Source organism: Oncorhynchus clarkii, chromosome 2 (assembly GCF_045791955.1).
Source record: "Oncorhynchus clarkii lewisi isolate Uvic-CL-2024 chromosome 2, UVic_Ocla_1.0, whole genome shotgun sequence".
In the NCBI taxonomy this organism is placed as follows: domain Eukaryota; kingdom Metazoa; phylum Chordata; class Actinopteri; order Salmoniformes; family Salmonidae; genus Oncorhynchus; species Oncorhynchus clarkii.
The window spans coordinates 25982608-26006242 of record NC_092148.1 but is presented as its reverse complement, the minus strand read 5'-3'; the positions used below and the strand labels follow the sequence as shown (position 1 = coordinate 26006242).

Here is a 23635-nt window from a genome sequence, read left to right as displayed (position 1 = left end):
ATGTGACACATTTGCATGATGCTTAAAGAGGAATCAATTTTGGACTTAAATGAATGATATGTACCCATTGATTCTTAAAGAATATAACTTATAAATGCCTCATGAGCTTCGTTCAACTGTGATTCTCCATCAGAACCAAAGGTATAAGCTTGTTTTCCTCCAATGTTTGTCATCAAAATACATGTAAACAAACACTACAGCTTCATAACATGGTTAAAACTATAATTTTGATATCATGGATGGTCAGGCATGGCTCCTTCTATGAATTTGACAGTGGTAACATTTCTCCAGCCCCATCCCTCAGCTTTTTTTTTTCTTTCACCAAAACAGGGGCGGGGATGTACTTTGTTACGGTTTCAACTCTTGATTGCTGCTTTAAATAAAGATTTAATCAAGTGCCTAAAGCTGCTGATTTAGAAGTATTGTATAGTTTATAAAACAGTGATTTCATTAAAAACTTTAAACTTCCATTCCATGTATTAAACTTGTACTTCATATGCTAAGTAAGATCTTTCAAAATCGAAAGAAGACAATCTTGGAAGACAAGTCCTGCTTTGCTTTGTAAACTGAATATGATGTGATTTCTGGTCTATGAAAAGGCCAAGACAAATGTTATTCTAAAACACTACGAACATAATACAGTAAGACAATAGAAGAACATAAATTTATTGTCAAAGTGAAATGATTGACATTAAAGAAAATATGCCTGATTTATATGAAAGGTCAAAACGGAACATTATTTTTTAACTTCTCTATAGCTACATTACTCCAGATCCTTGATTCAAAAACATACAAACAGAACCAGATTGGGGTCAATTCAAATTGAAGTCAGCTAAGGAAGGTTTTCCATTGTAAATTTTAAATTAAAATCACTTCCTGAATTGAGTGAATTCGAATTGACCACAACAGACAGATGCATGGGTCCTTAAATTAGAAGAATAAAACTCAATGTAATTCTCAAGTGGAGATGCAATAATATATAAGTTCAGTATGTGAGAATACCTCTTAAGAGAGTGTCCCTGCAATTTAATCTGACCATAGTAAGGCTCTACTCTCACAGATCCAACGGTTCTGCATGCTACATGATTCAGCATTCCAATTAGCCAAAGGCTCATTATTTGGGACAGTTAGCGCGCAATTACCCCCCCCAGTTTGTCTCTTCCAAAACCTGTGAAAAGAGAACACCACCATGAATGAAAAGAAATGACTGAGTCAAATAATGATTTAACAATGCGTCTTTGTTGTATTTACATTGAATGAAAGGTCCTTACCCATCAGTCTGGTGACTTCCATTAACCCAGAGCCATTGGTTGACATTAGCTATGTCAGTCAAACCGATCCAGTATCCATGATGAATATCAAAGTAGTATTGAGTGTGGTTATGAATGAATTCCTGAATGTGAAATGAATGAAACCACAAGTAAAAACATTTTTATATGGTAATCCACAGTTTCAGGAGAGAGTGTCTAAACGTTATGAATAAATGTATCTAATCAGGTCCAAATGAGCGAGAATAACAAAAGGCATAACAGGTAGCAGCAGTATAATGACCTTTGTGCTTTTGTTTTTCAGTAACAACTGGTTTACCTTGAGCTCATATCTACATATCACACATTATAATATAGTTCCCATTTCACTTTTTGGAGATCCACTTTAAATGTGAAATGAATCTGTCCCTCAAAACTCTAGTCTGTAGCATTGTCCCACCTGTTCCTTTTGACTTCCTATGACAAGCAGATCAGAATGATTTGTTTTGCAATTCTCTCTGCTTTGTTCCCAGGTCTTCCAGGGACTGGAATGGTATAAAATCTGGTAACAACTAGATTGGAACAACATCCACCCACTTTGACAAGGGTTACACTTTCTCTCTGCAACAATGAAGAATTACAGGTGGTAATTATTAGGTAATTGTACTACATACGTGTTATCAATATTACAGAGTAAGATAGAAAGTGTAAAGTTTGTCTTTAGTGTACACTAAGGGTGTCAAACTCATTCCGTGGAGGGCCGAGTGTCTTCAGGTTTTAGTTTTGTCCTTCTATTAAGACCTAGACAACCAGGTGAGGGGAGTTCCTTACTAATTAGTAACCTTAAATCATCAATCAAGTACAAGGGTGGAGCGAAAACCCGCAGACACTTGGCCCTCCGTGGGAGGAGTTTGACACGTGGTGTACACTATGATGAAAACAAGGCCAACAGGAAGGTGGGCTTACCTCCTACGTCATCCTTTGGTGAACAATATTGATTGACTGGAAAATTTTCAAACTGATATATGTACTTAAGATTCCAGTTCAGTCTATCCCTCTCTCTTGACAATGCTTCTTTCTCAGCCGCTAAACGTTGGTTTGCAGTGCTTACTTTGCTATAATCACACCGCAAAATGTGATTGGCTGTACTCAGATTACTGTTGAGGTTCGTAAGGTCCTGATTGGCCGCCAGTAGGAATGCACGCACATCTGTTAGTTGCTCCAGTTCCCTCACCAACTTTGTGTTGTGCTCTGACAGGGCAGTGCTGACTATGGAGAGAGAAGGACATGTTTACTCTATGATGTCATCCTGCACCACTCCACAATCCATATTATGTTATGATCCACATACTCACAGTACACATAGAGGCCTATAATGGCTGAAACCAAGAGGACACAAAGAACACCCAAACACACTGCCACTCCTCGAAAGGGTTGAGAGTGGAGAGCAGGCCTCTCATCCACTAGGAATAGCAAAAATAAGATTCATGTTATTATAGCCAAATTGTTAGCATAAGTGTATATATTTAATGGTAAGCGTTATTCCATAATTTGTTGAAATCTAATAATTGAACAGTAAATGGTGGATAATTTGAGGAAATATATATACATTTTGCTTTTTACTATTTCTTATTTTATTCAAGCGGATAAGGTACTCGCATAGGCAGTGACATAATTCCTCTATGCCAAATTGCCGTTCAGACGATGTTAAAGCGAAAAAAAAATTAATTGTTGGAGGCAACCCGGATATCTATAGAATTGCACAATAACGCAGATCTTCCGCAGTTCGGTATCTCTCAAATGTACCTGCTGTGGCAGGATTCCGTTGAGTGACTGCACTTCCCTTAACTTCAGCATATACTGTTTCTTCCTCTTTATTCTCTGTGGGGAAGAGAAAGGGGACACATACAGTGCCTTGCGAAAGTATTCGGCCCCCTTGAACTTTGCGACCTTTTGCCACATTTCAGGCTTCAAACATAAAGATATAAAACTGTATTTTTTTTGTGAAGAATCAACAACAAGTGGGACACAATCATGAAGTGGAACGACATTTATTGGATATTTCAAACTTTTTTAACAAATCAAAAACTGAAAAATTGGGCGTGCAAAATTATTCAGCCCCCTTAAGTTAATACTTTGTAGCGCCACCTTTTGCTGCGATTACAGCTGTAAGTCGCTTGGGGTATGTCTCTATCAGTTTTGCACATCGAGACTGAAATTTTTTCCCATTCCTCCTTGCAAAACAGCTCGAGCTCAGTGAGGTTGGATGGAGAGCATTTGTGAACAGCAGTTTTCAGTTCTTTCCACAGATTCTCGATTGGATTCAGGTCTGGACTTTGACTTGGCCATTCTAACACCTGGATATGTTTATTTTTGAACCATTCCATTGTAGATTTTGCTTTATGTTTTGGATCATTGTCTTGTTGGAAGACAAATCTCCGTCCCAGTCTCAGGTCTTTTGCAGACTCCATCAGGTTTTCTTCCAGAATGGTCCTGTATTTGGCTCCATCCATCTTCCCATCAATTTTAACCATCTTCCCTGTCCCTGCTGAAGAAAAGCAGGCCCAAACCATGATGCTGCCACCATCTTGTTTGACAGTGGGGATGGTGTGTTCAGGGTGTTGCTTTTACGCCAAACATAACGTTTTGCATTGTTGCCAAAAAGTTCAATTTTGGTTTCATCTGACCAGAGCACCTTCTTCCACATGTTTGGTGTGTCTCCCAGGTGGCTTGTGGCAAACTTTAAACGACACTTTTTATGGATATCTTTAAGAAATGGCTTTCTTCTTGCCACTCTTCCATAAAGGCCAGATTTGTGCAATATACGACTGATTGTTGTCCTATGGACAGAGTCTCCCACTTCAGCTGTAGATCTCTGCAGTTCATCCAGAGTGATCATGGGCCTCTTGGCTGCATCTCTGATCAGTCTTCTCCTTGTATGAGCTGAAAGTTTAGAGGGACGGCCAGGTCTTGGTAGATTTGCAGTGGTCTGATACTCCTTCCATTTCAATATTATCGCTTGCACTGTGCTCCTTGGGATGTTTAAAGCTTGGGAAATCTTTTTGTATCCAAATCCGGCTTTAAACTTCTTCACAACAGTATCTCGGACCTGCCTGGTGTGTTCCTTGTTCTTCATGATGCTCTCTGCGCTTTTAACGGACCTCTGAGACTATCACAGTGCAGGTGCATTTATACGGAGACTTGATTACACACAGGTGGATTGTATTTATCATCATTAGTCATTTAGGTCAACATTGGATCATTCAGAGATCCTCACTGAACTTCTGGAGAGAGTTTGCTGCACTGAAAGTAAAGGGGCTGAATAATTTTGCACGCCCAATTTTTCAGGTTTTGATTTGTTAAAAAAGTTTGAAATATCCAATAAATGTCGTTCCACTTCATGATTGTGTCCCACTTGTTGTTGATTCTTCACAAAAAAACTACAGTTTTATATCTTTATGTTTGAAGCCTGAAATGTGGCAAAAGGTCGCAAAGTTCAAGGGGGCCGAATACTTTCGCAAGGCACTGTACATATTCAATAATATTAACACATTTGTTCCTACATTTTCCCACACATGCCCCATACCCTAATATTGAAACAATCAAGTACTGATACATCCATATCCTACCCTTAAATGTTCCTATTTGTTACTCATAGACCCCAGTTTCTTTGTCAAAACTCCTCGTCCCTGTTGCTTTCCTATTCTTCAAAGTAGCCACCCTTTGCCTTGATGACAGTTTTGCACACTCTTGGCATACTCTCAACCAGCTTCATGAGGTAGTCGCCTGGGTCCAGATTCACAAAATCGTCTTAAGAAAAAATGTATTATTAACTTAAAGAAAGTTAAGCAAAGTTGCTATTCCTCAAAAAGGTTATTGGAAAGGTTATTGCACTATTTCTTATGTTTCTCCTTAAGCAAATAGTTTACAAGAAATTAGATTCTTGAAAATAAAGTTATTGGATTTGTTCTTAATTCCATGATAGCTAAACCCTTGTCTTAAACTCTGGGCAGTGAGAGAATAACAATTGAACATGTTTAATCCACTCAAATGTCAAATTAAAGTTTCAGTATAGATTATTTTAAACCAAAGTACATATTTTAGAACAGTAATCTCAGTAGGAAATATGCTAACATGATTGCCATTGCTAGCTAGATAGCTAGCTAAATTGGTTGCCTAGCACCAGACATCAGACCAAACATAAGAAGATTTCGTAAGAAGATATATGAGGAGTTTGAAAATCATTAAAGGGAAATGGAAACACTATGATTAAGAATGCCATCTAACTGTAATTGTAAATCACCATATTGGCATTGTTGCTTCACTGGCAGGAGAGCGCATTTTGGAATTCCCCAAAATGTCTGAATTTACAGAGTAGCTCCAAGTCTGAGAATGAGTTTATTACAGAGAATGACATAATTGTTAGTTAGGGAGCCAATAAACCTACTGAAGACGTTCATGTTTGAGCCGATCGTTGCCCCAGATCAAAGAGTTTCTTCTCGTAGCAGTAACAACACAGATATGCCGCCTGAAACACCTCAGCTAGAGGGCAAACACTAACTGGTGTGAGTGGGGATGCTGCCAGGTAAAGGCTAGAGTAGGAGTGTGTGTGTTGTAGAGAGATGGTAGCAATACAGCACAATATCCCAGCGGATGGTGGCTGTATTATGCAGTCAGAAGTTCCTGTCAGTCTGTCTGGATGGCAATGTATTTATTGAACGTGTTACTAATCCATATGAAGGACTTCCTGGCAGAAGAGGTTACTCGACCAGTCAGCAGCTGATATGCCAGTTAAATAATTGGTCAAATTTAGCTTGATTATACATTGCTTAAGGTTAATATCAGTAGTGGGTAGGTGTTCAGTATTTTATAATGATGTTTATCATCAGCTCAGTTTGCCAAGTTGGTAACACATTTACCTTTAGATTAGACGACAGGAGTTCGAATCGCAGACAGCATTCATGAAATCTCATTCTAACCAATAATGGGGCGTGCTCATTGTAAATACATTGTGATTTAGTTTCGGTATCAGACTAACATTTCTTATAATTTTGTTTGCAGAGCATACAGGTTGGCTTATCTCCAGTTCACCCTATCGGCACAAGGGAGAATTTGATGAGGTGTATGGCGTCTCATCCCTGTGCGTGCCGTTTCCTCCAAAACACCATGTCCGAACCGGACACGCACATGCACAAATTGATTTGGTCCCACACACCAAACGCAACCACAACACGCAGGTTGAAATATCTAAACAAACTCTGAACCAATTATGTTAATTTGGGGGCAGGTTGAAAAGCATTAAACATTTATGGCAATTTAGCTAGCTAGCTTGCAGTTGCTAGTTGTGTTGTGACAAGGGAGGGGTGGTATACAGAAGATAGCCCAATTTGGTAAAAGACCAAAAGTCCATATTATGGCAAGAATAGCTCAATTAGGCAAAGAGAAATGACAGTCCATCAAAAGCCAGAGTTCATTAGCATTACCAGCCTCAGAAATCAGCATTTAACTGCACCTCAGATTGCAGCCCAAATAAAATGCTTCACAGAGTTCAAGTAACAGATACATCTCAACATCAACTGTTCAGAGGAGAATGCGTGAATCAGGCCTTCATGGTCGAATTGCTGCAAAGAAACCACCTCTAAAGGACATCAATAAGAAGAAGAGACTTGCTTGGGCCCAAAAAAATGAGCAATGGACATTAGACCGGTGGAAATCTGTCCTTTGGTCAGATTAGTCAACATTTTTGATTTTTGGTTCCAACCGCCGTAGCTTTGTGAGAGACAGAGTAGGTGAACAGATGATCTCCGCATGTGTGGTTCCCATCGTGAAGTATGGAGGAGATGTGATGGTGTGGGGGTGCTTTGCTGGTGACACTGTCTGTGACTTATTTAGAATTCAAGGCACAATTAACCAGCATGGCTATCACAGCATTCTGCAGCGATACGCCATCCCATATGGTTTGCGCTTAGTGGGACAATAATACATTTTTCAATAGGACAATGACCCAAAACACACCTCCAGGCTGTGTAAGGACTATTTCACCAAGGAGAGTGAAGGAGTGCTGCATCAGATGACCTGGCCTCCACAATCACCCGACCTCAACCCAATTGAGATGGTTTGGGGACCTCAGAGTGAAGGAAAAGCAGCCAACAAGTGCTCAGCATATGTGGGAACTCCTTCAATACTGTTGGATAAGCATTCCTCATGAATCTGGTTAAGAGAATGACAAGAGTGTGCAAAGCTGTCATCAAGGCAAAGGTTGGCTACTTTGAATAATATTAGGTATAAAATATATTTGGATTTGTTTAACACTTTTTTGGTTACTACGTGATTCCATATGTGTTATTTCATAGTTTTGATGTCTTCACTATTATGCTGCAATGTAGAAAATAGTACAAAATAAAAAATTAAAAAATTGAATGAGTATGTGTGTCCAAACTTTTGACCGGTACTGTATTTTATAAATTAGAGACACTGTGTATGCGGATGAATTAATTTACCTCAAGTATCATGGATTCAATGTATTGAAAATTAAGGCACATGTGCTACATGACCAAAAGTGTGTGGACACATCTCATTCCAAAGTCATGGGCATTAATATGGAGTTGCTCCCATTTTTGCTGTAATAACAGTCTCCACTCTTCTGGGAAGGTTTTAAACTAGATGTTAGGACATTGCTGCGGGAACTTCCATTCAGCCACAAGAGCATTAAGGAGGTTGGGCACTGATGTTGGGCGATTAGGCCTGGCTCTCAGTCGGCGTCCCAGTTCATTCCAAAGGTGTTCGATGAGTTGTCAGGGCTCTATGCAGGCCAGTCAAGTTCTTCCACACCGATCTCGACAAACCATTTCTGTATGGACCTTGCTTTGTGCATGGGGGCATTGTCATGCTAAATCAGGAAAGGACCTTCCCTAAAAGGTTGCCACAAAGTTGAAAGAACAGAATCGTCTAAAATGTCATTGTATGCCGTAGTGTTAAGATTTCCCTTCACTGGAACTAAGGTGCCTAATCCGAACCATGAAAAACGTCCCCAGAGATTATTCCTCCTCCACCAAACTTTACAGTTGGCACTATGCATTGGGGCAGGTAGCGTCCTCCTGGCATCCGCCAAACCCAGAATCGTCCATCAGACCGCCAGATGGGGAAGCGTGATTCATCACTCCAGAGAACGAGTTTCCACTGCTCAAGAGTCCAATAGCAGTGAGCATTACACCACTGCAGCCTACGCGTGACATTGCACATGGTGATCTTAGGCTTGTGTGCGCTGCTCAGCCATGGAAACCCATGTCATGAAGCTCCCGACTAACAGTTCTTGTGCTGATGTTGCTTCCAGAGGCAATTTGGAACTCGGTAGTGAGTGCTGCAACCGAGAACAGGCAATATTTACACGGTATGCACTTCATCACTAGGTGGTTCCGTTCTGTGAGCTTGTGTGGCCTACCACTTCGCGGCTGAACTGTTGTTGCTCCTCATTGTTTCCACTTCACAATAACAGGACTTAATTGAGCGGGGCAGCTCTATCAGGACAGAAATTTGATAAACTGACTTGTTGGTAAGGTAGCATCCTATGACGGTACCACGTTGAAAGTCACTGAGCTCTTCAGTAAGTACATTCTACTGCCAATGTTTGTTTATGGAGATTGCATAACTGTGTGCTCAATTTTATACACCTGTCAGCAACGGGTGTGGCTGAAATAGCCAAATCCACTAATTTGAACAAGTGTCCACATACTTCGGTATATATAGTGTTTATAAACTAGACCGTTTAAAAAATATATTCATAGGGAAAATATATTTTTATTTCAACAACGTATTTGTTTTTAAAGCTGTTGAGTACAGACCTCTGGTGCCAAGTTTGTCTGTAAAAGTACATCTTGGAGAAATATGCTTGTGGTCTTCTGACCATTTTTGAGAAATCAAATGAAACTTCTCTAAATGAAATGATAATGTATAATATTTGAAACATTGATTCTAAATACAACTTTAACTTCTCTAGAGCCTGTAAAGTACAACAAATATAGTCTTGCTATTGTGACCCATGCGATTAAATGGGTTAAGAATGTAATTTGTACTTGATTAAAACAACAAGTCAGAGTTGAAAAACATGAACATGATTCAGCATACTGTAGCAGCCATATCTGGATCACTTGATTTATGGACCCTTTACTTGGAATATTCACACACAACTGTGATTGTTATAGTCTTCAGTCTGGAATTGACATTTTTTGAAACTGAAAGAAATAAAATAAAAGGGAGTGACATTGATGAAGAGATGAGAAAGAAAGGCCAAGACTCACCTTCCAGCAAAGAAATCATGGGATTCTTGAAAACCACTGTAGAATAATGCAGCTCTTCTGACATCCTTTAGTTGTCAACAGTGTGTTTCTTAGAGATACAAGTACAGAGAAACCTTACCCAGTATTGATCTATACGAGTGGTGATGGCTCCAATTAGGACCTGTTTTAGTACTTCTGCTTAGACTCTGGTTTGCATTACTCATGTCAGACAACAATTTCACCTGACTGAGAAGAGGAAGTCATGTTGACGTGCCATTGTCAATACACCTGTACTCAATATGAAAAACTGTATGGAAACAATAGGCAGACAACTGTGCATGGAAAACAGAACTAGTTTTGTACATAGTGTATCTCATTCTATGCTCACTTGTTTTAGCATGAGTGCACCTCTGAAGACATGCCATACCCTCCTGTCAGTGGTTGCTTGAGAAGTTTGAGAAGTTTGCCAATTCACATTGTGGTTGACTGGCTTACAAGTTAAAGGGAATACCCTGGCTTGCTAAGACTTCAGAACATGTCGTAATGTGTTTCTCATTTGTCTGTAATTCATTTCCCATATGTCTGCAATAGATCTTCAGGACACTATTGAGCCAGAGGGGTTGGGTTAAATGCGGAAGACACATTTCAGTTGTTGGCATTCAGATGCACAATTGATTAAGTACCCCCCTTTCCCAACCAGAAGATCAAGGTTGAATGGAAGTGGACTTGATACTGTATGGACGTGGGGCTGCGACAATGTTGAAATACTGTCACCAGAGGGTAGTAGTGAGGTCAAAATGGATCTGAGAAGTCGATACATCACAATTTTTTTTATCAAAAAACTATCCAATTAGATTGATTTAGCCTATAGTTTCTAAACATGTGTGACAATCAGAGTTGTCTTAGTCCAACTACAAATGTTTCCTCTAGGCTTCCTGTCAAGTCTCTTCATTTACAGTGACGTATTAGAGTATTGTATTCGTGCTTTGACATTTAGCCTTACATATTACATCCAGTAGTCTAACAATTACACACAATATGTTTTATCAGAAAAAGAAATGGTCTAAAGAAATACATCATTTCATAAATTACAACTGAATATGTACTTGTAGAGAGATAACAGAAATCATTCAATCAAAATGTGAATTTCTCCCAGTGAATAAGAAAAATACCTTCCCAGCAGAGCTAGAGTTAACCCCCAAATGACATCACCGCTCACTCCCACCTCCCTCTCTTCCCTCCTCTCCATCCCTCCTCCCCTTTCTTCCCCTCTGCCCTCCCCCTGCATTAATTCCAGTATGAAAGGAGAGTGTCTCACCAGCGGTCACACTCCAGGAAGCAAGCAGCCTCACAGCACATTCTGACCATCACACACAGGCTTGGAGAGAGAGAGAGAGAGAGAGAGACCGAATCAGCACCTCACACACATTGCCAGAACCTGCTCGCTCCAGGGTGAGGAATTCTTTACTTAAAAAAAATTGAATTACTCAACCAGCATTACTATCTGTCCTCTCTCTCTGACATGGAGCTCCACCGCCTCCGACACCACCACAGCCACCGGACTGACGACAAGCTCCAGATGCTGAACCTCAACCAACGCCTGGAGACCTACCTGGGCCGAGTGAGGCTGCTGGAGGAGGAGAACAAGCTACTATGCCAGGAGATCCAGGCCCTGAGGGGCAGCGGCCAGGGGGGGCGGATGGGCCTGGAGGACAAGCTGAGCCTGGCCAGGCAAGAGGTAGAGGAAGTCTGGAGGGAGAAGGATCGGGTGGAGCTGGAGCTAGGGAGCCTGGGTGAAGAGCTCCACGTCCTGGGGCTGCAGAGACAGTGGGAGGCGGACGCCCATGGGGAGGTGAAGAAGAAGCTGGCAGACAGCAGGAAGCAGATGGAGGAGGAGAGGAGGGCTCAGATCTGGTTAGGAGAGAAGGTGAGCCAGCTAGAGAAACAAATCCAGTTCCAGATAAAAACCCACCAGGAAGATGTTGCCGGCTTCCAGGCTACACTAATCCATGTCAGACCTGCACTGCCACCCCCTCCACCCCAAACGGGCACCCAGCTGCCCAGCCTCCAGGAGCTAGGTGAGGAGTACTCCCAGATGGCTGTCAGGGCGTGGCATGAGGCGGCCATGGTGTTTCAGGGCCAGGTGGACAGCCTGGACGAGTCTCTAAACCAGGCCAGAACCCGGTTGGCCCAGGTGGGCCAGGAGAAGAATGAGAGCCAGCTGAAACTTCAGGCCCTGGAGAATGAGCTGCAATCAGCCCAGGCTAGAAGGCAGTGTCTGGAGAGGAGTGTGGCCAAACAGAGAGACATGCAGAGGCAAGAGATACAAAACCTGCAGGTAAGAACAGTTAAAGTAGCCGACCCTGGTCTTTGGTGTGGGCGTATTTATGGGTGTGGGTTTATTCATGTCAATATCTCATAGGTAACTTTGTTAACAGTGTCATTTGCCAATTCAATCATAAAACAGTGTCAATTAGATGATTTAAAACTCCTGTTCACCTGAACCTGAACTGAGCCATATAAGTGAGATTCCTAACCATACTATTAAATTCCATATCGAGTTATGCTTTAATAATCATGCATTGTTTAAAACATCTTGAGTGTGTTGTCTGAATGTGACTGCTGTCTGGGATTTAGGACCTTCAAATGATTTCAGTCCAAAGACAAATTACAATGTGCTTCGTTGTGTATCTTGCCAGTTAATCGAGACAGCTAAAGCTGCTTCCAGTTGAGCAAACCAGGGCAAAACAAAGTGTCATAGCAGAACGTTTTTCAAATGGACATGGCCCAAAATAAAAACAGGAACAATATGGTAATTTTATGAAAACAAGGTGTTTTTGTCCAAATGAGTCTGATGATATCTATGACGTAGAAACATACCAACGCAGTATCTCTGAGAAGGCTTATATTGTGCTCCCTTTCATTTGAAATGCTAATGAAATGTTTGGACAGAAACAGCATGTTGGACTCTGCCTAGGCTGGGGCTCTGGGAATTAGTTCCAGGTCATTATTTGTCCAGAAAGGTCAAAAATCCACACTGGGGCCCAACCATTAGATGCAGGGAACACAACATTGAACATTCTATGTTCTATGCTGGTCATAAGCTCTTGCCATGGGACCAGGAACCATAATTCGGTGCCTTCAATACCTGTTCATGTGCTATGGTTGGATAACATCAATGCCATTTTCAATCAATTCTCTTCCCTTTTCCTGTTCCACAGGCCCATCTGGACGTGTTGGAGATGGAGAAGGGGGCGCTGGGAAATCAGATTGACACTCTCCTGACAGAAAGTAGGGGTCTGCTGCAGCTGAAGATGTCTCTGGGCATGGAGGTGGCCACATACAGGTACGGTACATGTCACTGTACATATATCAGAAGCTACAGTACCTCTCTCATCATATCTTTAGCAGGAAACTATCGACATTTTGGGCCAAATGCTAAAGGGTAACTAGTAAATCATGCATTGATGTCAATTGGAGCTTTGCTTGAAAACATTACTTGTACACAATGATCTCAAGTTGGACTTCAGTCTTAACTAACTTGTTTATCTTCACAACCACTGATCGGATAGACCATGACAGATGAAAGTATGTTGATGGCCATCCATCCAGCTATTTTACTTATCAACTGTAGAGGGAAAGGAGACACGGGGAGGAAGCCATGAAAGACTATTGGCACACAGCCAAAGGTGATAAGAGGTAGTGTCATTTTTTTTAATGTAAGAGAGACGTGGGAATGTTCAAATAAAAGTGTCACCTCAAGTTGGTTTGAACTCTGATGAAGGCGGCAACAGCTGAAAAAGTGACACCAAGCCCACGCATGTTTGACGTCTGCAAAAAAGCCTGTCGATCAGAATATGAAAATTGAGGCAAATGTCACAATCATCCCATGTTCACTACTATCTTCCTCTTCTTTTCCAATAGTTATTTTCCAAACATGTTCTTTTTCTTTTTACTTTTCTACCGATTTGTGAGAAAGCCGTCATTATTAGCCCCCATGTCCATGCTGATTCAGATGTCTAGTTTTTCACATTCAAAGATGGCTTTTCAACTGGAAGTTCAGACTGAGCCCCATCACCCCTCCCCCTGTGAGAATGTGGAACAATATGTAGATGTCCAAGGCCTGTTGTCCAATAGGGCTCAGCCGTCTGACCCAAAAGGTCATCCCCTTGAAAAGGCCAGTCTCAGCTGTCTTGAGCAGGGTAACTTTATATGGGCCTCTATAGTGGCGCCTTTCTCTTTCCCTTGGTCTCTTCCCCCTCCATAGTCACCCCAAGGTATCAGCAGGGGATGACCAACGTATGAGCTATGGGAGTCTAGAGGAACAGGAATAAGAGGCAGGGGGAGAAGCAGACAGCAAGTCTCAAAAGAGATTTCGTAAATGCATCAAATTCATATTATCGGCACCTATACAGTAGATCCCAATGCGCAACAGAACACATTGAGCAACACTTGGAATGTGATTCTGGGATCATATTGGGATATACATGTCCACCAGTTTATAAGTATTTCTAAGTATTGTTTCATTAGAGATGTTGGTTTGAATGTGTGATGGAATGGGCATGGTCCACATCTGTGAATACAAATGGTATTAGTTCTGCTTGGGCTAATCAGAATTTCAGGGCGTGCATGCCTGTATTTTAGGCTGTGAGTATGTGAGAGGGGGAATTGATGGCAGTGGTATGCACAGCAGATGGCTCGTCAAATGACAATGTCGTCCCCACATTTCCATAACAACAGATCTCATGTTGGCAACAAAAGCCCTCCCACTTCACTCCTCTCACCCCACCCTATGACACATCATTTCAGAATACCCCCTAGTGTGGCCAAAGTACAAATTATTTTGGTTATTCGTCACATTAGTATTCAAGCTGCTTCTAACCAGGACATAAGATTTTCTAGATAGTGTTGCAAAAAAATGTTACATCACTTTCCCTTTATGAATCCTTCTCTCGTTTGTCTGTGTCTGCTCTTTTCCTTCAGCGCTTTACTGGACAATGAAAGTCTGAAGGGGGATTTCTCTTCAACAAATCAGCTAAGGAGTACCTACATCTCTGGTAAATGATCACTTCATACAGGAATCTGCCAGCTAGATTAGTGACTGTGTTGTAATACAACATGATATTGATAGCTGTCAAAGCCAACACCTCCATGACATGTACTCCTGTTGCTGTATAATTGTACTGTAAACCAAAAGGAATCTTCCTCATACTTAAGGTGGGCGAGTCCTGACTCTGCACTGTACAGTGTATATATTCACATTAGACCAAAACGAGTGGGGGGTGGTGTGGGTTGGTTAGGGGGCTGAGCTAGACGCTTTGTGCTCTGTAACGCAAGCTACCTAGAGTCCCCAAAGGTCATTGAGCCATATGGCTTTGCTTTCCGGTAATTCAGACTGGAGGGGAAGGAAGTCATGATCAATATCTCTCCATTACTGTCTAACCTCTGTTCAGGAGAACATGTCTCCTAATATTGCCTTTGGGATGGGGTTTCAAGATCTCTGTCAACCTAAGATAATACTGAAGACATTTTGGAATAGACAGAGATTGCTTTTTGTCTTACAATCAAAGCATTGGTGAATGTTTCCTGGTATTGTTAAGATTACTGTCAGTGTCATTTCAACCTTATTGATGTCTATCTACAATAGTCCCTGGCCTGTGGCCTACCCAGTACCATTATGTATGGTGTACCTATTCAATAATCTTCCTATGTCATTCACAGATGGAGTGCCCAGCTCCCGAGGGGTTAAGCAAAGCTTCCAGACACAGCTGGCTACCAGTCACATGATCAGGCCCATCTCTACCATCCATAGAGCAAGCCCACGATCCAATGTGACAATGATGTCCGCATCACCAATCTGGACTCAAAATCGGGTAACCCTGAAAGAAACACCTGAGAGTTGTCGAAAGACAGAAGAGCATATCGACTTTGGGGTAGGGTCCAACCACCAGGTAAGTTGTTCAACGCCTTACCCCAAAGTACCACAGGACGGAATTTCAGTCGACCACTTCAGACCCCAAGATGTCCATAAAGAAGTCAACTATGCTGAGCCTCTCTCACCTCCCACTGAAGAGGCAGGAGCTGATGTTGTATCTTTGCTTGGGTCTGACCACAAGGAACAATCCATGTGGGATATGGAAAAGGAGGAAGAGGATCAGAACATAGTCAGAACCTGGTTTGCTGAAGAGAAACCTGTTCTGGAATCTGCCATGAGTCACCGGGTCGAGACCAGCTTCAGTATGCCAACTGTGTTCAGCACTGATGCTCAAGAGCTCTACAGCCTTTCAGTGAGCTATGAGAGAGCAGGTTCGGTGACAGGGGCACATTCTGCTTTCTCAGCGAATGATGATAATGATGTACCTTTTGAAATGTCTTTTGAAAAAGAGGAACCTCTACTAGATATGCCTTACGGTCCCATGAATGCATCGGAGGAAAGAGATCTTGAAACAGCAAAGAAAGATGCTGAATGGACGGGAAATGAAGGCTTGGAATCTGAAACTGCATCAGTGCTAGAACAAGCATTTGAGACCTTCACAAGCAGTCAAGCTTTTGAGTATGGGGCGGGGAAAAGTTACAACAAGCCAATAGAGCTCAACCAAGAGGACAATATGTCATATGAATCTACTCAAGCCTCCCACGGTTCAGAAGAGGCATTTCGCCATGTTAAAAGACTGGAGGAAGATGTTATTCATCTCCCAAAAGAGGATGAAAATGATATGTCTAACAAACATGAGGAGCAATTGGAAGATGAATTGCACCCCTATGGGTATGGTAAGGATGATCGTGAAAGATTGGGAGGATTCATTAAGGAAAATGATATGACAGAAAGAATCGATAAGTTCAACCAAGAGGAGATGATCTCATCTGAATCTGCTCAAGCTTCTCAATGGTCAGAAGAGGTATTTCACCATGTTGAAAGAGTGGAGGAAGGTGACATAAATTTCACAAAAGTGGATGATGAAAATGATATGTCTAACAAACGTGAGGAACAACATGCACTGAACCCCAATGGGGATGTAAAGGATGAATGGGATAGAGTGGGAGGGTACAATGAAGAGAATGGAATTGGAGAAAGAATGGATGATTGGAAAGACGGAAAGTATCATATGAAAGAGGAAGAGATGTGGAATAACAGAGAAGCCCAATCCAATCGGTCTGATCAAGAGTATATACCTTCAAATGAAGAGAAACTAAATCAATTCGAGCAAGAGCAAATACCTTCAGGCAGAGAGAAACTGAATCAGTCTGAGCAAAGGTATATCAATTCAAACGGAGAGAAACTGAATCAGTCTGAGCAAGAGCATATACCTTCAGGCGGAGAGAAACTGAATATATCCGACAATGACAAAGAGGATCATGATGAGGCAAACTACTGTCAAAATAATTCTGTTTCATGGAGGGCTGAGCTAGAAGGCGACAGCTATGCTCAGGACAACACACTAGCCGACACACACCCCTTGATCCGTTACAAGAGTGACGAGACGGATGTCAACACTCAGGCTTCACACATGGGCGAGAGTGACTCCAGTGATGGTGAAGAGGACAGGGAGGTTTGCCAGACAGGAACAGACACCTGGGGCGAAAGCAAGTCCAAACAGTTTGACACCATGGAATATCTGTATGAAGAGTCAGAAGGAGATGTCATAGATCAGGAAAGTAACATGGGCTCCACTCACCAAGAGGACATGGATGCTAGCCAAACAAAGGAGCATGCTCCACAGGAGAACGATGAGGAGAATGCTGTAGATCAGTTGATTCAGGAGGCAGAAGAGGAGCAATCCTATGAGGAACTTACAGAACCTGGAGAGTACTCCATGGTGTGCTCTGATGAGGACTATAATGAAGACAGAATTGATAGATTGGTGGAGCAAGAGCTAGAGAATTTATCTATATCCAGTTACAGTGAACACTTTACTGGGCAGATGATTGAGAGCGAGTCAGTACTGAGTCTTCAAATTGAGTCTCACACTGAACTTCCCCAGACACAAGACATATTATACAGTGAGGAGGTAGAGCAGATACACTCAGAGAGACTGAATCAATCTGAGCAAGAGTATATACCCTCAGGCGGAGAGAGACTGAATCAACCTGAGCAAGAGTATATACCCTCAGAGAGACTGAATCAATCTGAACAAGAGTATATACCCTCAGAGAGACTGAATCAACCTGAGCAAGAGTATATACCCTCAGAGAGACTGAATCAACCTGAGCAAGAGTATATACCCTCAGAGAGACTGAATCAACCTGAGCAAGTGTATATACCCTCAGGCGGCGAGAAACTGAATCAACCTGAACAAGAGTATATACCCTCAGAGAGACTGAATCAACCTGAGCAAGTGTATATACCCTCAGGCGGCAAGAAACTGAATCAATCTGAACAAGAGTATATACCCTCAGGCGGAGAGAGACTGAATCAATCTGAACAAGAGTATATACCCTCAGGCGGAGAGAGACTGAATCAATCTGAACAAGAGTATATACCCTCAGGCGGAGAGAAACTGAATCTATCTGTGCAAGAACACATACCCTCAGATGGAGAGAATCTGAATCAATCTGAACAAGAGAAGATACCTTCAGGAGGAGAGAAACTGAATCAATCCGAGACAGAGGATATAACTTCAGGCGGAGAGAAACTGAATCAATCCGAGACAGAGGATATAACTTCAGGTGGAGAGAAACTGAATCAATCCGAGCAAGAGTATATACCCTCAGGCGGAGAGAGACTGAATCAACCTGAGCAAGAGTATATACACTCAGAGAGACTGAATCAACCTGAGCAAGAGTATATACACTCAGAGAGACTGAATCAATCTGAACAAGAGTATATACCCTCAGAGAGACTGAATCAATCTGAACAAGAGTATATACCCTCAGAGAGACTGAATCAACCTGAACAAGAGTATATACCCTCAGGCGGAGAGAGACTGAATCAATCTGAACAAGAGTATATACCCTCAGGCGGAGAGAGACTGAATCAATCTGAACAAGAGTATATACCCTCAGGCGGAGAGAGACTGAATCAATCTGAACAAGAGTATATACCCTCAGGCGGAGAGAAACTGAATCTATCTGTGCAAGAACACATACCCTCAGATGGAGAGAATCTGAATCAATCTGAACAAGAGAAGATACCTTCAGGAGGAGAGAAACTGAATCAATCCGAGACAGAGGATATAACTTCAGGTGGAGAGAAACTGAATCAATCCGAGACAGAGGATATAACTTCAGGTAGAGAGAAACTGAATCAATCCGAGCAAGAGTATATACCCTCAGGCGGAGAGAGACTGAATCAACCTGAGCAAGAGTATATACACTCAGAGAGACTGAATCAATCTGAACAAGAGTATATACCCTCAGAGAGACTGAATCAACCTGAGCAAGAGTATATACCCTCAGAGAGACTGAACCAACCTGAGCAAGTGTATATACCCTCAGGCGGCGAGAAACTGAATCAACCTGAACAAGAGTATATACCCTCAGAGAGACTGAATCAACCTGAGCAAGTGTATATACCCTCAGGCGGAGAGAAACTGAATCAACCTGAACAGAAGTGTATACCCTCAGAGAGACTGAATCAACCTGAACAAGAGTATATACCCTCAGGCGGAGAGAGACTGAATCAATCTGAACAAGAGTATATACCCTCAGGCGGAGAGAGACTGAATCAATCTGAACAAGAGTATATACCCTCAGGTGGAGAGAGACTGAATCAATCTGAACAAGAGTATATACCCTCAGGCGGAGAGAAACTGAATCAATCTGAACAAGAGAAGATACCTTCAGGAGGAGAGAAACTGAATCAATCCGAGACAGAGGATATAACTTCAGGTGGAGAGAAACTGAATCAATCCGAGACAGAGGATATACCTTCAGGTGGAGAGAAACAAAATCAATCCGAGACAGAGGATATAACTTCAGGTGGAGAGAAACGGAATCAATCCGAGACAGAGGATATACCTTCAGGCGGAGAGAAACTGAATCAATCCGAGACAGAGGATATACCTTCAGGAGGAGAGAAACTGAATCAATCCGAGACAGAGGATATACCTTCAGGCGGAGAGAAACTGAATCAATCCGAGACAGAGGATATAACTTCAGGTGGAGAGAAACTGAATCAATCCGAGACAGAGGATATAACTTCAGGCGGAGAGAAACTGAATCAATCCGAGACAGAGGATATAACTTCAGGTGGAGAGAAACTGAATCAATCCGAGACAGAGGATATACCTTCAGGCGGAGAGAAACTGAATCAATCCGAGACAGAGGATATAACTTCAGGTGGTGAGAAACTGAATCAATCCGAGACAGAGGATATAACTTCAGGCGGAGAGAAACTGAATCAATCCGAGACAGAGGATATAACTTCAGGTGGAGAGAAACTGAATCAATCCGAGACAGAGGATATAACTTCAGGTGGAGAGAAACTGAATCAATCCGAGACAGAGGATATACCTTCAGGAGGAGAGAAACTGAATCAATCCGAGCCCGAGTATATACCTTCAGGTGGAGAGAAACTGAATCAATCCGAGCCCGAGTATATACCTTCAGGAGGAGAGAAACTGAATCAATCCGAGACAGAGGATATAACTTCAGGTGGAGAGAAACTGAATCAATCCGAGACAGAGGATATAACTTCAGGTGGAGAGAAACTGAATCAATCCGAGACAGAGGATATAACTTCAGGAGGAGAGAAACGGAATCAATCCGAGACAGAGGATATAACTTCAGGAGGAGAGAAACGGAATCAATCCGAGACAGAGAATATACCTTCAGGAGGAGAGAAACGGAATCAATCCGAGACAGAGGATATAACTTCAGGAGGAGAGAAACGGAATCAATCCGAGACAGAGGATATAACTTCAGGTGGAGAGAAACTGAATCAATCCGAGACAGAGGATATAACTTCAGGAGGAGAGAAACGGAATCAATCCGAGACAGAGCATTTACCTTCAAACGGAGAGAAACTAAATCAATCTGAACAAGAGTATATAACTTCAGGCGGAGAGAAACAGAACGTAAATGCACAAGAACACATACCAACAGACGGAGAGAAAATGAATCAATCCGAGTCAGAGTATATACCTTCAGGTGGAGAGAAACTGAATCTATATGTGCAAGAACACATACCATCAGACGGAGAGAAACTGAATCAATCTGAACAAGAGGATATAACTTCAGGCGGAGAGACACTGGATATATGTGAGCAAGAACATATACCCTCAGATGGAGAGAAAATGAATCAATCTGAGTCCGAGTATATACCTTCAGGTGGAGAGAAACTGAATCAGTCTGAGCAAGAGTGTATACCTTCAGGTGCAGAGAAACTGAATCAGTCTGAGCAAGAGCATATACCTTCAGGTGGAGAGAAACTGAATCAGTCTGAGCAAGAGCATATACCTTCAGGTGCAGAGAAACTGAATCAGTCTGAGCAAGAGCATATACCTTCAGGTGGAGAGAAACTGAATCAGTCTGAGCAAGAGTGTATACCTTCAGGTGGAGAGAAACTGAATCAGTCTGAGCAAGAGCATATACCTTCAGGTGCAGAGAAACTGAATCAGTCTGAACAAGAGCGTATACCTCCAGGTGCAGAGAAACTGAATCAGTCTGAACAAGAGTGTATTTCCTCAGAGGTTATGTATTCGGTGCACTCTAGGATTCTAATGACATCTGATCACACATCTCTTAGAGAAGGTTCAGTAGAAATATCCAAAGAAGAATATTTGGCTCAAGGTAAGGTATTCAGTGGGGGACTGGGAACTGAAGCTGTACCAGACAAAATAGAAGGACAGGATGACCAGAACCTTTATATGTCGACTCATGCAGACTTCACTGAAAGCCATTCTATCTACAGCAGTTTAAACAGCAGGCCTGAGAGTCAAACCGACATGAACAACTTGGATATAGAAGAGTCCAACAGCACAGATGATGAGTCGCCAAATGCAAGCCAGTATTTGCAACCTGTCACCAAAGCAAATCTAACCGCAGATCAGGAAGACTTGTTAAATGTGGCAGACTCTCACTATGAGGATTGCAATACTCTTATTGAACATTCTGCAGAAGAGGTCACTAGCTATCAGGCAAGTAATGAATGTCTTCAGACAGATGAATGGGAAGTCTTAGAAAGTCCAAACAAACACCTGGAATCTGGAGATCCTTTTGCAGGTCACAAGAGAGACTCCGAGAGATCATCCAAAACTGACAGCGAAGGCCAGGACCTCCACAGCTTCCTCAGCTCTGGTGTACACAACAACTTCTGGGGTTCCAATCTGGAGACAGGAGCCCCCTATCAACCGGATGAGCCATATGACCATGTGACCGAGCTACCCAATCAGAACCTAGTCTTGGCTAACAACCTATCCTGGGTGGATTTGGATAATCCACAGGCAACTAATTGGAACACAAAGATGGACAGCGACACACCTAAAGCTTCCACCCTTGAAGAAGAGGACAAACAGATGCCCTCACAGGTGAAGCAGCTGGTTTGTAAAGATGTGGTAGAGGGTATGAATGTTACTTCTGAAGGTTCTGAAGATGGAGACTCCTGGTCATCTGGGGAAGAATAGGAACAATTTCAGCATGGTTTCTATAAAGGAGAAAAGTATAAGTAACAAGTGTTACTGAGAGTGTAAAACTATTTACATTTTACAGGCTTTGAATTTGAGCATTGATTCACATTGATCCTCACAGTGGAAAGTAAATGAAACGATAATTTCATCCAAACATGAATGTACTATGTCACAGAATGTCATGACAATTCAGTGCTCTCCGGGATCCTTGGGATGTCCCTACCCTAAACCCTAACTATAACCATAATCCTTACCTACACCATTTAAAATGTCAACTTCAATGGGGTAGGGACGTCCCAAGGATGCGAGATAGCACAGACCGTCAAATATTTATGCTGTTTTCAAAAACCAAAAAGTTGTGCTTGTGGCACTAACCACCAGTGTACCTACTCCATTTCAAGACATTGAGGGCCATTTTTTGTAAGTTTTACAAATTGATGTTTGAATAGCATTTGTTTATTTTGCCTCCCCCCTTTGAAGAACAAAAGTAACTTAATTAAAAACCAAAGAAAGGACATTTGAAAGTCAAAGCATTCTGAACTGCCATTAATTGATAGTTGATTTGATTGCACTGATTGAAGGAAATCAATTAGAGCAAAAGTGAGAACCAAGGCCTGGGAGCTTGTTTTTTCTAGCAGCAACTGTTATCTTAACATCTTAAGTCCATTTGATAAGGACTCCAGCTGTGCCTTCAGAAGGTATTCATACCCCTTTGACTTACTCCATTGAAGAGTTATTTATGATTATCATTTGATATTTCAACTAACACACTACAAGCAGCAAATCAAATCAAATTGTATTAGTCACATGCGCCGAATACAACCAGTTTAGACCTTACAGTGAAATGCTTACTTACGAGCCCCTAACTGACAGTGCAGTTTCAAAAAATATGGATAAGAATAAGAGATAAAAGTAACAGGTAACTAGAGGAGCAGTAAAAAAAATAACAATATATACAGGGGAGTGCCGGTACAGAGTCAATGTGCAGGGCACCGGTTAGTTTGGGTAGTATGTACATGTAGGTAGAGTTATTAAAGTGACTATGCATAGATGACAACAGAGAGTGGCAGTGGTGGGGGGGGGGGGTGAATAGTCTGGGTAGCCATTTGTCTAGATGTTCAGCAGTGCATGGTTTGAAATCCCAGAAGAACAGTTTGCCTTCATTTTATTAAAGCGTTTCACAACACAGTGTCACAATGTATAACTAACATACAATGAAACAACATGGTACCATATTAGTTATGCTTTGTTCACGATTACAGCAAAAATAAACGTGTGTTGTTCTTTGGCTAGTGTTCTCTCTCTAGAAATGCACACAAAAAAAACATACCTGGAAAAATAAAACAAATTGACAAATATGTTTATACATTTTATTTTTTGCTTAAGAACTGTGTAGGACTTATTTCATGATGCACGTTTGATATTACTCTACATTGAAATATTTACAAAAAGCTTTTGAAAAATGAAGGGAGAAAAACAGAAATATAAACAAATAAACACACCACGGTCCATTTTTTTGTTTTATTTGACGTTTATTTAACTAAAC

General features: G+C 41.8%; 2 protein-coding genes across 2 annotated transcripts; one reads left to right on the top strand and one right to left on the bottom strand.

The window, feature by feature from the left end:
• Positions 1-736: 736 nt before the first annotated feature.
• On the bottom strand, positions 737-9620 carry LOC139380571 (C-type lectin domain family 12 member B-like). The gene is made up of 7 exons (XM_071123365.1): positions 9545-9620; positions 3054-3128; positions 2603-2710; positions 2214-2456; positions 1708-1868; positions 1272-1393; positions 737-1168 (listed from the first exon to the last, which is right to left on the bottom strand). Exons 1-7 carry the CDS (start codon positions 9606-9608, stop codon positions 1027-1029), a joined length of 915 nt encoding a protein of 304 aa, XP_070979466.1. The 5' UTR covers positions 9609-9620; the 3' UTR covers positions 737-1026.
• Positions 9621-10796: 1176 nt separating this feature from the next.
• LOC139365096 (nestin-like) lies at positions 10797-22336 on the top strand. Its single transcript, XM_071102476.1, has 5 exons — positions 10797-11861; positions 12745-12869; positions 14507-14580; positions 15245-17590; positions 20837-22336. Exons 1-5 carry the CDS (start codon positions 11046-11048, stop codon positions 22084-22086), a joined length of 4611 nt encoding a protein of 1536 aa, XP_070958577.1. The 5' UTR covers positions 10797-11045; the 3' UTR covers positions 22087-22336.
• The last annotated feature ends 1299 nt before the right edge of the window (positions 22337-23635 follow it).